The sequence below is a fragment of the Cricetulus griseus genome, chromosome 7 (genome assembly GCF_003668045.3).
Source record: "Cricetulus griseus strain 17A/GY chromosome 7, alternate assembly CriGri-PICRH-1.0, whole genome shotgun sequence".
NCBI lineage: Eukaryota > Metazoa > Chordata > Mammalia > Rodentia > Cricetidae > Cricetulus > Cricetulus griseus.
In genome coordinates this window covers 101,233,537-101,248,192 of record NC_048600.1, presented here as the reverse complement: position 1 = coordinate 101,248,192, position 14,656 = coordinate 101,233,537, and the positions used below count along the sequence as shown (strand labels likewise).

Sequence of the window (14,656 nt, the reverse complement as noted above, 5' to 3'; positions counted from 1 at the left end):
CAAAACATCCATACACATAAAATAAAAACTAAAAACAAAGCCAAAAACCTAGGAATGTACTGAAGTAGTTGTGGGGATGGAAACACATTTAAGGGACCTCAAGGAGAAAGAGAAAATTACATCACAAATCCAGTACTTCAAATCAGCAGTGTATTCATATAGTCTCTCCTAGCAGTTTCACTTAAAGAAAAATAGCTTAGACACAGTCCCCAATCAGGCTACGATGAGAATTCAAAATTAAAAAATGCACTGAATATTTTGAAAGGCTAGTCAGGGCATCTCAAGGACAACCTTCTCTGTTTACATGAATTTAAATCATCTGCAGGCTGTACTCAAGCTAAGTATAAGGCAAACATTTGACTGCAAAGTAGAAATAGGCAAGTTTACCACACCAAATTAAAAAACTCACCTATCCAGAATGAGTAACAATTCAGGTCATCCAGGTGGTGGCACACACATTTAATCCCAGTACTGTTCAAGGCAAGAGTGGTTTACAGAATGAGTTCCAGGACAGCCAGGGCTACACAGAAAAACACTGTCTCAAGAAATAAAAAAACAAAAGACAAAAACTAATCCCCCCCCACACACACACACATTCAATTTGGGTGTGCTTTTATGGGATCTATTTTTTACTAATATCAACTTTAATGTGTATTCAGCCAATGCAGAAGCTAAGAATGTAACTCAAGAAGTAGAAAGCTTGCTTGCTTAACATGCAAAGAGGCCTGGGTTCCACTCCCAGCACCTCATAAACCAGACATGGTAGTCTCTAGATCCTATAGTCCTAACACTTGAAAGGTAGAGGCAGGAAGATCAAAAGCCATCTTTGGCTACATAGCAAACTTGAAGTCAGGCTGGATGTATCTCAGAAACAAAAACACAAAGTAGGGATCCTTTGACATTTACCATTGACAGGTTCTTTGGCATCCTACTGTCTTTAAAAGGCTGCTGCCTAGTTACTGAATGGCTGGCTAAGCCTGACCTCTGTATGACCTGTTGTCCTTCCATGGGGCCAAAAAAGGGCAAAGGCTTTTCTGAGTTGTCTGTGCACGGCACACAGGAAAGCCAGCGAGTCAAGCATTTCACTGTCTTGAAGCTGGGCTCTGGGCCAAGGCCAGGGTTGAGAACACACATCAGACAGTACTATGGAGCACCCTGGTGGTGTTCAGTAGATACTACAGATGGTATTCACTTAATCTCTTCTAAAGAAACTCCCAATTGGAAAGGAGGTAGAGAAGGGAGGGTGGAGAGAGGGGATAAAAAGACCTGGATTTTGTGTTTTTGGTCTTATTGTTTTTAACATCTCTGAGGGTGTTTCTTCAAAAATGAAGTCAGCATTAAATGAAAGAATGTGTCAGCATCATTTAAAAGTTATCCATTACTTTAAGAGTTACCACGGGCATTGGTGGCGCACGCCTTTAATCCCAGCACTCGGGAGGCAGAGGCAGGCAGTTCGAGGCCAGCCTGGTTCATAGAGAGAGTGTCAGGATAGGCTCCAAAGCTACACAGAGAAACCCTGTCTCGAAAAACCAAAAAAAAAAAAAAAAAAAATGTGACCAAATCCAGGTTTGATGGTACACGCCTTATATTCCTAGCATTTGGGAAACAGAGGTAGAAAGATCCAGAGTTGAAGCCCAGGCTGAACTATATGATACTGCATCTAAAAACAAAAACCAATAAATATTATATATCCATCCTATCCCATTTTCCCAATTATAAAACAAACAAACAAAAAGAACATGAGCATGAACCTGAGGCTACTTCTCTGAGAATAAGCCAATTCTGACCAGAGGACACATGGATCACAGATTTAAATTAAGCAACTCATTTGCCTCAGATTTTGCAAATATATTCACATTTATTATGTTGTGCATGCTGGTGTGACTGGGCATCTTGCAAGAAATAAAGGAAATTACACAGGATTTGCTCAATACTAGCTGTAACTCCAGTTCCAGGGGCTTCAACAAGCATGCATACATGCATGGAGGCAAAACATTCATATACATAAAAATACTTTAAAGAAACACCCAAAATGGGCCTCAAAGAACCGTATAGCTGGCAGCAGGCAAATATACAAATAATCTAAAGAGAATGTACTTAGTGCATACATGTGACATTTAAACAAGCAAAAAGAAGAAACAGAGTGCCATTTGCTCAAAAACTCTTCAGCTAATAGCTAACCAAGGGATAGTTTTTATTTTTGAGGCTAAGTACTCTAGCTGACCTGGACTTCCCTATGTAGACTTAACCTTCCTGGAGCTCAGAGATCCATCTACCTCTGCCACCAAGCCTAACAGTTATGGTTTTGTTTGTTTGAATTGTTTAAAGATTTACTTTTATTATGTGTATGCCACCAGAGGGCCTTATCTCCTGGAGGTGGAGTTCCAGGCAGATCTAAGTCCTAGGGAATCAAGGACTGTTAACCACTGAACCATCTCTCCAGTCAGATCGAAGAATTTAAGCTAAAGGAATATGGCTGCTGTGGAGATTTGAGTATCTGTATGCTGTGTTGTCTGGCTTTGAGAAACTACTTAAGTTTGTTCTTGTTCTATTAGCCTGTAGACTAGGATCAGGATCCTGAAGTGAGTTTTCCAACTCCAAAATACACACTTACTGTATGAATTTCTACAAAACTATTCACTGCTTAACAAAAACAGAGGAATTTGTAATAATTCTGAGGAAGGGTCACTAAATTCAGGCCATATTTAGGCTTCCTCTGTAAGATTTAAACTCAGGGAAAGATGAGAAAACGAGATCTAGGCCGGGCGGTGGTGGCACATGCCTTTAATCACAGCACTTGTGAGGCAGAGGCAAGCAGATCTCTGTGAGTTGAGTCCAGCCTGGTCTACAGAGTGAGTTTCAGGACAACCTCCAAAGCAATACTGAGAAACCCTGTCTCAACACCCCCCCCCCAAAAAAAAAGAATAAAATACTTGAGCCAGGCGGTGATGGTGTATAGCTTCAATCCCAGCACTTGGAAGACAGAGACAGGCAAATCTATGATAGTTAAGAGGCCAGCCTGATCTACACAGCTAATTCCAGGACAGCTAGGGCTGTTATACAGAGAAACCCTGTCTTGAAGGGAAAAAAAAAAAGTAAATTAAAAAAAATAAGCAAAACTTTTTATAACCCATTCAGCCATCAGTTTAGGAAATAAGGTGTCTATACCACTTTTTTCTCTGTATCATTTCCTGTCCATTTAAACCTGCAGCAGCATTGCAATTGGTTCTTGGGAAATATAATTACTAAAATCTCACTGGTTGGGAAAAATGAACATGCAAAAACATTAAATTAAGAGGATTAAATGCATCTTGGAGGAAAGTACAATTAAGTGTTTAGCAAGTGCTAGAGATGGATCAGTTTAGAGTATTGTTCTCATTCAAAGGATCTGGGTTTGATTTCCAACATCCACATGGAGGCTGACAACTGTGTAACTCTGGCCCCAGCAGATCCTATGCCTGCTTCTGACTGCCACAGACACTACACACATGAGGGGAAGAGACAAACATGCAAGCAAAACACCCACACATTTTTTTAAATGTCTAAAAAGGCTTTAGCATGTTGGTTTTTGAAAGTCGGGTATAACTTGAGCTGAATCTTGAAGGCCATTAAGATTTGAAGCAGTAAGACTAATGGGAGTATATAAAATAAGCAGATACACAAAAGCAAAAGCAAAACCAAAAACAATGGTGGTCAGTTAGCATTCACATGTCAAAGGGACATGACTTAATGATAAAAATTGGAAAGATAAAATATAATTGACAAGTGGAAGTGACATTTTAGGAAGATCTTTTTTGATAACCAGTATGAAGGCACTTCTCACTGAAACCAGATAAAATACATCAGTAACAGACCTGAGTAGACAAGAATGCTGAAATGTCAAGTAGGGATGTGAGACAGACAGGGCTTCTGTGTTTCACAGCTCTGGCTGCACTGGAAGTAGTTTTGTGAAAGAGATCCAATTGCCCCTGCCTCCTAAGTGCTGGGAATAAAGGCACGTGCCACCACTGCCCGACTAGACAAATTTAAGCAATAAATTTCCACTTGGGAGGATTTCAAGTTGAAAGCTGAGGTCTGGCCCATTGTGAGACCTATCTCAAATGAAACAGCAGGACTAATCTGGCTCATGTCAGTAGACATGGTGTACTCTTCTGACTTCAGGGGAAGCAACTCTTTAGTTATTACAGTACATTTACTGTACAACTTACCAACATTTTATACTTATAGTCTTAAAAATGTTATGTCACTCTTTAGTATTCTGTAGCTAAAATGTCTAAAACATGCTACTATTATTGGTAAATCTATTCAAGCCTGGGTTTTAGGTTTCCTTTTGACAGCTGAAGTAACTAATACCTAATTATTGCAGTCTGAAAGTGACCCCAAACTTAACTCATAAGGTCCTCCAAGAAACAATCTTGCCATGCCATCTGACATTTTAGCAATCTAAATTTAGTCTTTTTTAAGAGAATCATCTGTGTAATGCAAAGCTGGAGTTTATCAAGGAAGTTTTACTTGACATTAGAGTGAATAGGAAAAGGGCAGCACAGACACAGGTAGGCTTCCTAAAAAGGGAAGAGAGTCCCAGTGGGGATTCAGAGTGCCTCTTTCACATGTTAAATTGATTCAAGGAGATCAAGGAGACCAAGCTGGCCTTCAAATGGTAATCTTGCCACAACTTATCCATATGTTGTGGTTATTGTATACATCGCACATGGCTTAGAGTTCAAACTTGCAGCCCCATGTACAGCCACAGGGAGACACCTATTTATAAATTTGATCAGTGTCTTCTCAAATGCAAAAAATGTGTTACAATGTCTTATTTTCCAGGGTTGAAGGAAGAAATGGTTCAGAGTTTAAGAGCAGTTATCTGCTCTTCTAGGGGACTCTGGTTCAATTCCCAACATCCACATGGCAGCTCACAATTGTCTGTAACTCCAGTTCCAGAAGATCCGACACCCTCACACACACATGTGCAGGCAAAACACAAATGCACATGAAAATAAGGAATCACTATGTTTTATTTTCAAAGTTCTTTTTAACAGTTCCCACAGACAAGTTTTACTTCAAAAGGGAGATAAATTTGTGTCATTTTTTTTCGGGGGGGGGGGGAATTGGGACAGGGAAGTTAATGGTAACAGACCTTCATTCTCAGTAATCTCCAGCTCTTAAAATGACTATAAACAAACATGTCAAGAGACCTGTATTGATGTTTTGATCACAGCACACTCTGCCTACAGTGTAACTTGACAGGTTTGGGTGAAAATTATCATTAAAAGTTCATGAAATTCTGAAATGTCACTCCTAAACCTGCCAGAGAGAAAAAGCTCTGAAAGCATACCCACTTCCTCCTGTTACTCTAATTTGTAGAGGTGAGTTCCTCTTAAAGTAGCCACCATTCAAAACCTATATGGACCCCAGCAGCTGTAAAAGAGCATTGCTCATGATAACAGGAAGAACTTATCCAAACCATCTAACTTTGTGACTAATACTGTAATGGCATCGAAGTAGTTTGTTCCCTCAGTTTTGTGGCAGAGCTCCCTCAAGTGGCCAGCGGATTTCCCCTATTAATAAAACACTGCAAGAAACACAACAGCTGTTCAGTGTCTCTGATGAGAACAAACATAGTCTCAAATCACAGATCCCTTCATGTTGATATTACTCACCAATAGCTTACAGTTAATGTACATTTTATGGTACAGAAATCAAGGTGGGTCAGTACTTTGCCACTGAGCTGCAACTGTCTACATTTTGATAGTGTCAGTGGGTTGCAGAGGGAAGAAAATCATGCATGGCTTTTTTGTGAGGGTCATATTTCAGTAAGCAAAGCGCAGTTAAGCCAAGTGCTTTATCTTAAAAAAAAGTTAGAGGCATTAGGCTGGGCAGTGGTGGCCCATGCCTTTAATCCCAGCACTTGGGATGCAGGGGCAGGCGGATCTCTGAGTTTAGGGACCAGCCTGGTCTACAAGAGTTAGTTCCAGGATATCCTCTAAAGCCACAGAGAAACCCTGTCTCCCAAAACAAAATCCAGTACCTGACTCAAATCAGGACACACTGAAGTATACTCTGCCTCTGAATTAGGCTTCTGGAACTAACTTGTACAGCTATTCTATCCTATTTTCTGTGTAGTGTCCTCCCCTTTGGTCCCTATGAAATACAACTAAATTCTGGATTATCAAACAGAACTTTCAAAATTAAAAATGAGACAACCCCCCCCAAACCAAAAACCAGCACCGTGAAATTCTCAACCATGGAAGTGCTAGCTTAAAAAAAAAAAAAATGCTGTTAACTTCTTTGCTTTAAAGCAAAGAAAGTATTTTACAAAATTTATTCAACAATCACAGTAAAACTTCTCAAGTTCATTGCTATTTTAATCTTTCTCTATGAGAAACCAGAACAGTCAAGGTTCCTTAAGAATGAATACTGGTTGGCTATCTGTTAAGAGCATGCACTGCCTTTTCAGAGGACCCAGGTTCAGGTTCCCAGCAGCTCTCCAGTCTAGGGGAAGCCAGTTTTCTTCTGATATCACTCACACAGCACACTTTTATTCAAGCAAAGCACTCAAATGCATAAATATTAAAACCTAAAAAAAAAAAAAACCTGAAAAAACACCTACCCTCAGGAACACTACTATGTATTGTGGGTGGCTGAATATTCCCTTCCGTAGAGTAAAACAGACTGCTAGTGTTAACTATATGGTAACAATATACTGTGTGGGTGACTTTTCTCCTAGTACCTGATTCAGTCTAAAAGGATGGAGAACTTAAATCTCAATAAGGGTTCTGAAGTAACAGCTTTTTATTCACCCCCCCAAAATTACATAGAGCAGCATTAATCCTCTGCAGTACTAGTACAATTCTACATACAACTCATTGCCCACCCAGGAGAGATATATCTGGGATTCACGGTTTATACATGAAGCGCTGATCACATATATAAACACCTTCAACAATGCCTATGCAACTTTGTAATGAAGAGTGCACTAGTATTTCTGCTGGCAAACTTATCAGTGACAACTAATTATACATTGAAGGTATCATTCTGGCCAGATTTTACATTCAACTGGTTCAACAAAAAACAATCCTGGTATTCAGGTTTTTAAGATTTCAGAATTGTGAATTGTCAATCTGTCTTCAAACCATAGTAGAAATAAGCCACAAGTGTTTAACAACAGAACTCAGTCTAATGCTTTCTTTCCTTTTAATACTATTGAAATACATATTTTATTTCATTTGTAATTTAACTACAAATTTTATATACAAAGCAAAAAGGCAAACACCAAAAATTGACCTTGACCACAGAAAACTGAAAATAGCACCTGCCCACAAAAGCATGGTTCATAGACAAAAGAAAAGCTGATCTCAGAATTCATCACATTCAACTCCAGAATTAAGATGGGTGGAACATTCAGCATTAATAAAAAGCTGGGGGGGGGGAGGGCACTGCAAGAGCAATTATTCATTCCAAACTTTAGTTCTTAAAATCCAGATCCCAAACTAGGTATCAGAAAATATTTCTTACCTTTGTCTCCAGTAGGATGAGCTGAACAGCAAGTTGGGTTATTCAATCAGATGTTATGCAAAGTACTTGCTTAAAGAGATTTAAGTGCTTTCTTGGTTAGAAAAACTAATCATGGGGTCCCTACAAATATCCTAAGGGAACAGAGAAGGGGGGGTGGAAATCAAGGTAGTATTTTTATTTCCAAAATGGTATGGGTATAGGCTATAAGACTTAAAACTTCTTGTATCTTTCACAAACACTGCTTCTCTAATGTTAAAACCCAAGCCCATAAGGCAAATACTTTTCTCATTTCAATCTAGGGCTGAACAGATTACCTTCAATAGAGGCCATTTCTTGGTTGTTTCCAAAGCATTAAAAATTATTTTCAGAAGTTGGGCATAATGGTTCATGTCCATAATCTCAGAGATTAGAAAATTACATTGCTTTGGAGTTTGAGCCCAGCCTGGGATACATACTGAATTCTAGAAACATTTGGACCAGAGTGAGGCTATCTGGAGGAAAACCATAATCTACCCATCATTTGAGAATTTCCCTGATCGTACAATATATTTAGAACCATTATATTCATATTTAAACTTTCAGTCATGCAATGTTTAATTATGCTAATTCCCTAGGATTCTTTTCAAAAGCAAATTTCTGCCCCATGGTTATATTTTTGAATTCTGTAACTACAGCTATCTTAATGAGTTTACACTTAATGAGTTTACTTTACCTAAAGTAAAATCCTGGTATTGAACTTAGTTATCACCTTCTCTTCCAAGGCAAATCTAAAGTTCATTAAAATGTATAGGCTGAGTGATCTCAAATTTCTTGAAGCCTGTTTCTCTCACTATCAAGATTCTGTCTCAAGCCGGGCGGTGGTGGCCAACACCTTTAATCCCAGCACTTGGGAGACAGAGGCAGGTGGATCTCTGTGAGTTCGAGACCAACCTGGTCTACAAGAGCTAGTTCCAGGACAGCCTCCAAAGCCACAGAGAAACCCTGTCTCTAAAAACCAAAAAAAAAGATTGTTACCCTAAATTTTATCTTGTAGCTGAATAATTTTAAATCCAGCCTGCAACCCAAGGGAAAAGATATAGCTATTTGTATTGGGATACTGAAAAGTGTTTTGGTCATTCTAACAAGCAAATTACAAGCTTGGGATTTTAAATAAAACTTCCACATTCCACTCCAAACAAGATGAAGATTCAGCTTCATAGGGGCTATCAGAGGTACAACAGTAGACTAAGATGTAATTGTTGATTTACTACAGAACACCAAGTTTGGTGACAGAATAGTCTTTATGGCTGAAAAGGTTTACTAGACACTGATTAATCCAGTAAGCAGTTACTCTGCCAGCATACTGTCCACAATTCAAAAAGATCTATGTTGCATTCTAATACCCCTGCTAATATTAATACTGAATTAGTTTCACCAAGGATCTCAATGGCTACCTCTAAGCTAATACCAAAACTTAGACTAGCTATTAACCAACTTTGTACAAAAACCTATTTTGTTTAAAGTATTACCAAAATAAACAGCACCTGTAAGTTCTTAATCACTTTAGCAAAATATGAATGCTTAATATCCAGACTATTACCCCTACACAATTGCACTACATCCATGACTGCCTGATACTCAGTTTATTATCCCCTTAAGGCTTCCACAACAGTAAGAGACAGTGACTATCATTTATTGGAGTAGAATCTTTAATTTACTAACACACAAACAAGAATCAGAATATTGTCAATTTAAAGAAATAACCGATACACTAGTTACCCAGTAAACTTTTACATGAAGAGGAAAAAGGACAACCATGCATCGTTTTTTAAAAAATGTTTATTTTTCAAAGAAAAAACGGCAATAGCCAATTGGAAACCTACTTATTCTTCAACTCCAATTTTGTTCTTTAAATTTAGAAGTGACTTACTGATTTACTATTTTAAACAAACCCCCCCTTTCCCCTTTAAATGTTTACCATCTACTCGTGCTGAATCCTTCCAAGGAGATTGCTCCAGCGTATTATCTCCAGGTCCTCGCTTTGCTCCTTTTACCAAAAAATGCAAAACACAATTCCATCGTGCATCTTAAGGGCTCCAATCGTCAAAAATAGGAAAAAAAACTCTTTGGAATAGCCAATTAAGTTGAATGAAAAAAAAAAATCCACACGAATGCGGTTTGGTTGGGGCAGGAAGGAATCCACTCCTATGTTCCTGGTAATCTGATCCCGCTCCATGAATCCTGGTAATTCATCCTCCCTATCCTATCCACATTATGATTTGAATCCAATGATCCAGCTCCAAGGATTGGGATCCAGTGAGCCCTCTCCAATCCAAACCTTTATAACCAGCAAAACCAAAAAAGAGGAGGCAAAATGTTAGATACTGTAATCAAAAAAGGTTTCTGGGGAATGATGAGTTATGTCTGTCATCAGTTTAACAGATGTACATCAATAACTATCAAATTCCCCAAAACAAGTTTCTGTATGGTGTTTAGATAAACTTTAGAAACTTAATCATTATAGAGACTAACAGGAAGAAGCAATTTATATTTACAGTTCAACTGATAATGCCAACACTTGTTACTGTACAGGTATCACAGGTTTTGTGGTTGCAAAGTTATGTAATTGAAGTTTACTGGTATTGCTACCCACCTAAGTCTAAACTAAATCTATTGCTCCCATCTGCAATTTAGCTTGTAAATTAAAGTGTATTAAACATGAGTCAATTATGAATATTAAAAGGGAAGGTGAGACTTAAAGCACTCCCAACTAGATTATCTACACTAATACATTGGAATTCTATTTTGCTGTCATTTTGTCTTTAAAAAAAAATGAAATAACAACGCTCTATCAGTCACACAGAGGACATGCAGATTTAGCAGTATTGATATTATACTCTGTTTGGAAATAGACACCCTGTACCCACATGTACACCAACAGCAGGCCACACATTAACAGTTGTAACTAAGCACTGTGACAAATTAGCCATTCTTCCCACATTAGTCCCTATTAAAACAAAAAGGGGGGGAGAAGGGAGCAAATAATTGTTACAAAATGGGCAATTCTGCCACAATTGCCAAGGTTTAGAAAGCAATTGTAGCTAAAGATAACTGCATAAGATGTTTGCAAGTGTCTTAAGGTAGATAAAAATTTTAACCCTTGTCTTTTAGTATAAGGTCAATACTGCCAATTTCATCTGTGACAATAGCACTTGGAGTCATACCATTGCCTCCATTATTGATCTGATCCTCCTCAATCCTCCTTTTGACAATCCTAAAATGATTGAAATGTGCTCCACAATCCTTAATCCAAAGCATTCTTAATCCATCTCTTCAGATATGTCTACAGAAAGACACATGAAAAGCAAGATAAACATAAGAACTTCCCCAAGTAAGATAACCACAAACACCCCCAACATCCCATTTCACACAAACCAGAGCAGAATAGACATTTACACAATATCACAGTCTGAAGAGCATGGAAATTAACTAAATTTAAACAATCCTGTCTATGACATCACTTAAAATACAATTTACCAAAGACATGAGGGGAATGTAGATGTTAGGAGCAAGGGGATATTACACAAGAATGCAATTCAACACTTTAGCCCATTCTGAACAAAACAGCTTGAATTAAAAAAAATGAAAAGATTGTACTGAGTAAAGGAAAACTGTATACAACATGGGTTCTACAAAAAGTGTCACCAATCATCTTATGTACGAGAGCGAGATCTGCTATGACGGGGAGAATAGCGTGGTGATCCTCTGCTTCTCCTTGGGGAGTAACTGCGACTCCTGCTGTTGCTTCTGCTACGGCTTCTGCTACGACTACGGCTTCGAGATCGAGATCTTCCATAACTTGGACTTCTGGGCCCATCAACTTTAACCCGGATGTAGGCAGTTTCTCCCTATTGGATAGACAGAACTTTCCATTGAAAGATCTAAGCTTTCACCTGTCTTCAGACATGCTGAATGAATACAAAGACAGACAGACCAGGTCTCTGGTAATTTACTTGGACACCTTTGCCTGTATCCTTACCTTCAAATTCCACTGTTAAGAACACTGTATCCAATTCTGGCCAAATAAAAGAATAAATGTATAACCTACCTCATGAGATCTAAACTTAGTGTTATCCAGTTTTCGAACTGCATACGTCATATCTTCTTTCCGTACAAACTCCACGACACCAGTGCCATCTCGGTAAACATCAGCATAACATACATCACCTGCTTCACGCATGTGATCCTTTAAATCCTGCCAGCTTCCACTCGGAGGCAGTCCTGAAAAAGTGATTTCCCCCTACTTAATGCTAATCACCCAGTTCCACATCAAACTGGTGCAACGTACATCAGAACAAGGATTATTTTAAAATACTGAATGATTGTACTTAAGTGTTTCCAGGTAAAGAGCTGGTAAGAGTCTGAGATCCACAGTCCAAACTTATTTGTAAAGGATCTTCATAGGCTAGCACTGCAACCTAATTTGGGTAAATCACCGCCACAGTAATCTTCGTTTACTAAATTCACCCCCAAGACCGAAGCAGTTTAAAAGGAAAAAAAAGGAAAAAAAAAAAAAAAAAAGCAAAGCAAAGCAAAACAAAAAATAAGACCAAACACCAAAACTTGGGAGTTGTCAAACCAGTCTCGCGGGAAAAGGATTTTCTTAAAACCCCACACGGAGTCAACTCACCAGAGACAACCACTCTGTTTTCAGAGCGCCTGGATGGCGGGCCATAGCGGCCTCTCGGAGCTCCGCCGCCTCCACCCCCGCCGCCGCCTCGGCCGGTGCCGCGGCCGCTTCGAGGAAACTCTACCCGCAGACGGTAGCCGTCGTAATCGTAGCCGTCGCGACCGTACACCGCATCTTCCGCGTCTCTGCGTGATCACAGAAAGCAAAGGGGATGAGGCCAGGGACAGCGGCCGGCCGGCCGGCCGGCCGGGCTCACGCAAGCCACTCGGGAAGCCGCGGACGGCGCACATGCGCACCCACGGCGCCGGAGCCCACATGCGCTGCATAATAGGAGCGGCCCCTCCCCCACCCACAAACACGCCGGGCGGACTCCCGACCACCACGCCAGCCCTCGGCGCCTCAGTTTCCCGCTCCCGGGCCGCGCATGGGCTCTGGGGACGTCCGAGGCGGCCAGCCACCGGAGACAACACGCCGACTCGGCTCCTTTACTCGACTCCTGCAGGGGCGATAGCGCCTCGCTCCCAGCCTCGGAGCCCCTCCTTCCCTCCCCCCCCCATTATGTCCAGGCCTCAGACAGAGCCTTCCCCCAACTACTCCAGCCTATCTCCTCAAGGCCGCAAGCCCCACGCTGCCTCACCGCGGGTCCTCGAACTCAACGAAGGCGAAGGGCGGTCCCCCGCGGCGGTTCTTCAGGTCGATGTCGCGGATAGCGCCGTATTTGTAAAACACGTCCTCAATGTCCTTGGTTCGGATGTCTGGAGGTAGGTTACCCACGTAGATGCGGCAGTCGTTGTTGCCTGCCGGGCCCCGAATCACACCACCTCCTGACATGGCGGCGAGGGAAAAAAAAAAAGCGCGGACTCGAGAAGAGGCCTTCCCACCAAGCCTAGCGTACGGCAGAGCGAGCCCTCAGCGGCACCACGTCTCCCGCGGCCCGTCCAAAATGGCGCCTTTATCAGCCCGGCGCACTGATATGGGGGGGAGGGGGAGGAAGGGAAGCCAGAGGAAGCGGCTATTCCGTCCCCAGTACGCACGCGCACGAGCGTAACGGGTGCTGAGAGGCACGCTCGCGCACGCGCTACGTCACCCTCCGCACGGAGGGGAAAAAGTCCCTCGCGTCCTGCTGCTGGTGGAACGCCTGGTTCAGCGAGGCGGCCAGACGTGTGGTTGAAAACGGTGTACGCTGGTGAAAGGGGGTTGTTGGTCCCGGCTGAGTCAAGGATAGTATGTCTCCCCTCAGGAGAGAACCCTCTTTTAAAAGCCACTCGGCGCTTTGAAAGGATTTGGTGACAACAGCCCACAACCGTGTCCCACCATGCTCCGCGGCGGTAACGGCCTTTGGCGGGAAAGGCGCCGGGGGGCGGAGCCAGATGACGCTGAGCTGTTGCTCCGGAAACCTGGGCATCTTCGGAGCCGGCGGAGTTGCAGGTGATTGGTTTAAGAGCGTGGGCGGAGCTGTGTCCTGTGCTTCTACGAACCTGCGTTTTTTTGGTGGGCTGCGTTTTGTAGGCAGTTAGGAACCCTCCACACCTCTGCGAACCAACCGCGCCTTCAGTTTTTTCTCTTCCTCCTTTCAAAGGATGGGGAAAGAAAAAAAATAATAAAATAGATGCGAGGACTGTAACTACTAGAGACAACGGTTGCATCTCACATTGTTTGAAATCAGGATATTTATATTGGATACTACGACTTTTAACTCCTTTGTAATCACGGGAATGGAATTTAGGGCCTTATGTGTGAAATCATGCAGGTTTTCAGTCTTGTTAATGAATTCGAACTGGAATAAAAGCAAAACCAAGCTGAACTTGGTGACTTGTGGCCTCAATTTCGTCAGTCCGGAAACTGAGGCAGGAGGATTCTATGCTAGTCTGTGATACACAGTTCTAGATCAGCCGGGGCCATGTAGGGAAACCCTTTAGATTTTTTTTTAAATTTATTTTTTGTGCATTGATATTTTGACATGGGTACTGGGTTCCCTGGAACTGAAATTACAGACAGTTATGAGTGCTTGGAATTGAACCTAAGTCACTGAGCCATCTCTCCGGCCCCGGGAAACCCTTTAAATTAAAAAATTGGGAAAAATAAAGCCAAAGCCTTTTGTAGTTATTATTTTTGTATTTTTCACACAGGATTTCTCTATCTTTCCCTGACTGTCTTGGATCTCACTCCTTAGACCAGGCTGGCCTGGATTTCAGATCCACCTGCCTCTGCCTCCTGGGTGCTGGGGGATTAAAGACATCGACCGCCCTCTTCAGGCTAAAACCAGAGCCTTTCATATTCAAAGTAAACATAAAATAGCCAGAAGAGGCAAGCGCATGCCTTTAATCCCAGCACTTGGGAGGCAGGGGCAGGCGGATCTCTGAGTTCGAGACCAGCCTGGTCTACACGAGCTAGTTCCAGGACAGCCTTCAAAGCCAGAAACCCTACCTCAAACAAACAAACAATAGCCAGAGGTGGTGGCACGCCTTT

The 14,656-nt window shown here is 41.6% G+C and overlaps 1 protein-coding gene across 1 annotated transcript; it reads right to left on the bottom strand.

Annotated features, from left to right (window-relative positions):
- Window positions 1–9,318: 9,318 nt before the first annotated feature.
- Srsf1 (serine and arginine rich splicing factor 1) lies at window positions 9,319–13,487 on the bottom strand. Its single transcript, XM_027426298.2, has 4 exons — window positions 12,825–13,487; window positions 12,188–12,372; window positions 11,606–11,778; window positions 9,319–11,405 (listed from the first exon to the last, which is right to left on the bottom strand). The coding sequence occupies exons 1-4, from the start codon at window positions 13,016–13,018 to the stop codon at window positions 11,211–11,213; spliced, it is 747 nt and encodes a 248-aa protein (XP_027282099.1). The 5' UTR covers window positions 13,019–13,487; the 3' UTR covers window positions 9,319–11,210.
- Between the last annotated feature and the right edge of the window lie 1,169 nt (window positions 13,488–14,656).

Excerpts from the sequence above, each read along its gene's own strand:
- Srsf1 (XM_027426298.2), bottom strand. The coding sequence starts at position 13,018 with ATGTCAGGAGGTGGTGTGATTCGGGGCCCGGCAGGCAACAACGACTGC. Across the intron at positions 12,373-12,824 it reads GTTGAGTTCGAGGACCCGCG|AGACGCGGAAGATGCGGTGT; the intron begins GTGAGGCAGCGT and ends GTGATCACGCAG. Across the intron at positions 11,406-11,605 it reads CTAAGTTTAGATCTCATGAG|GGAGAAACTGCCTACATCCG; the intron begins GTAGGTTATACA and ends TCTATCCAATAG.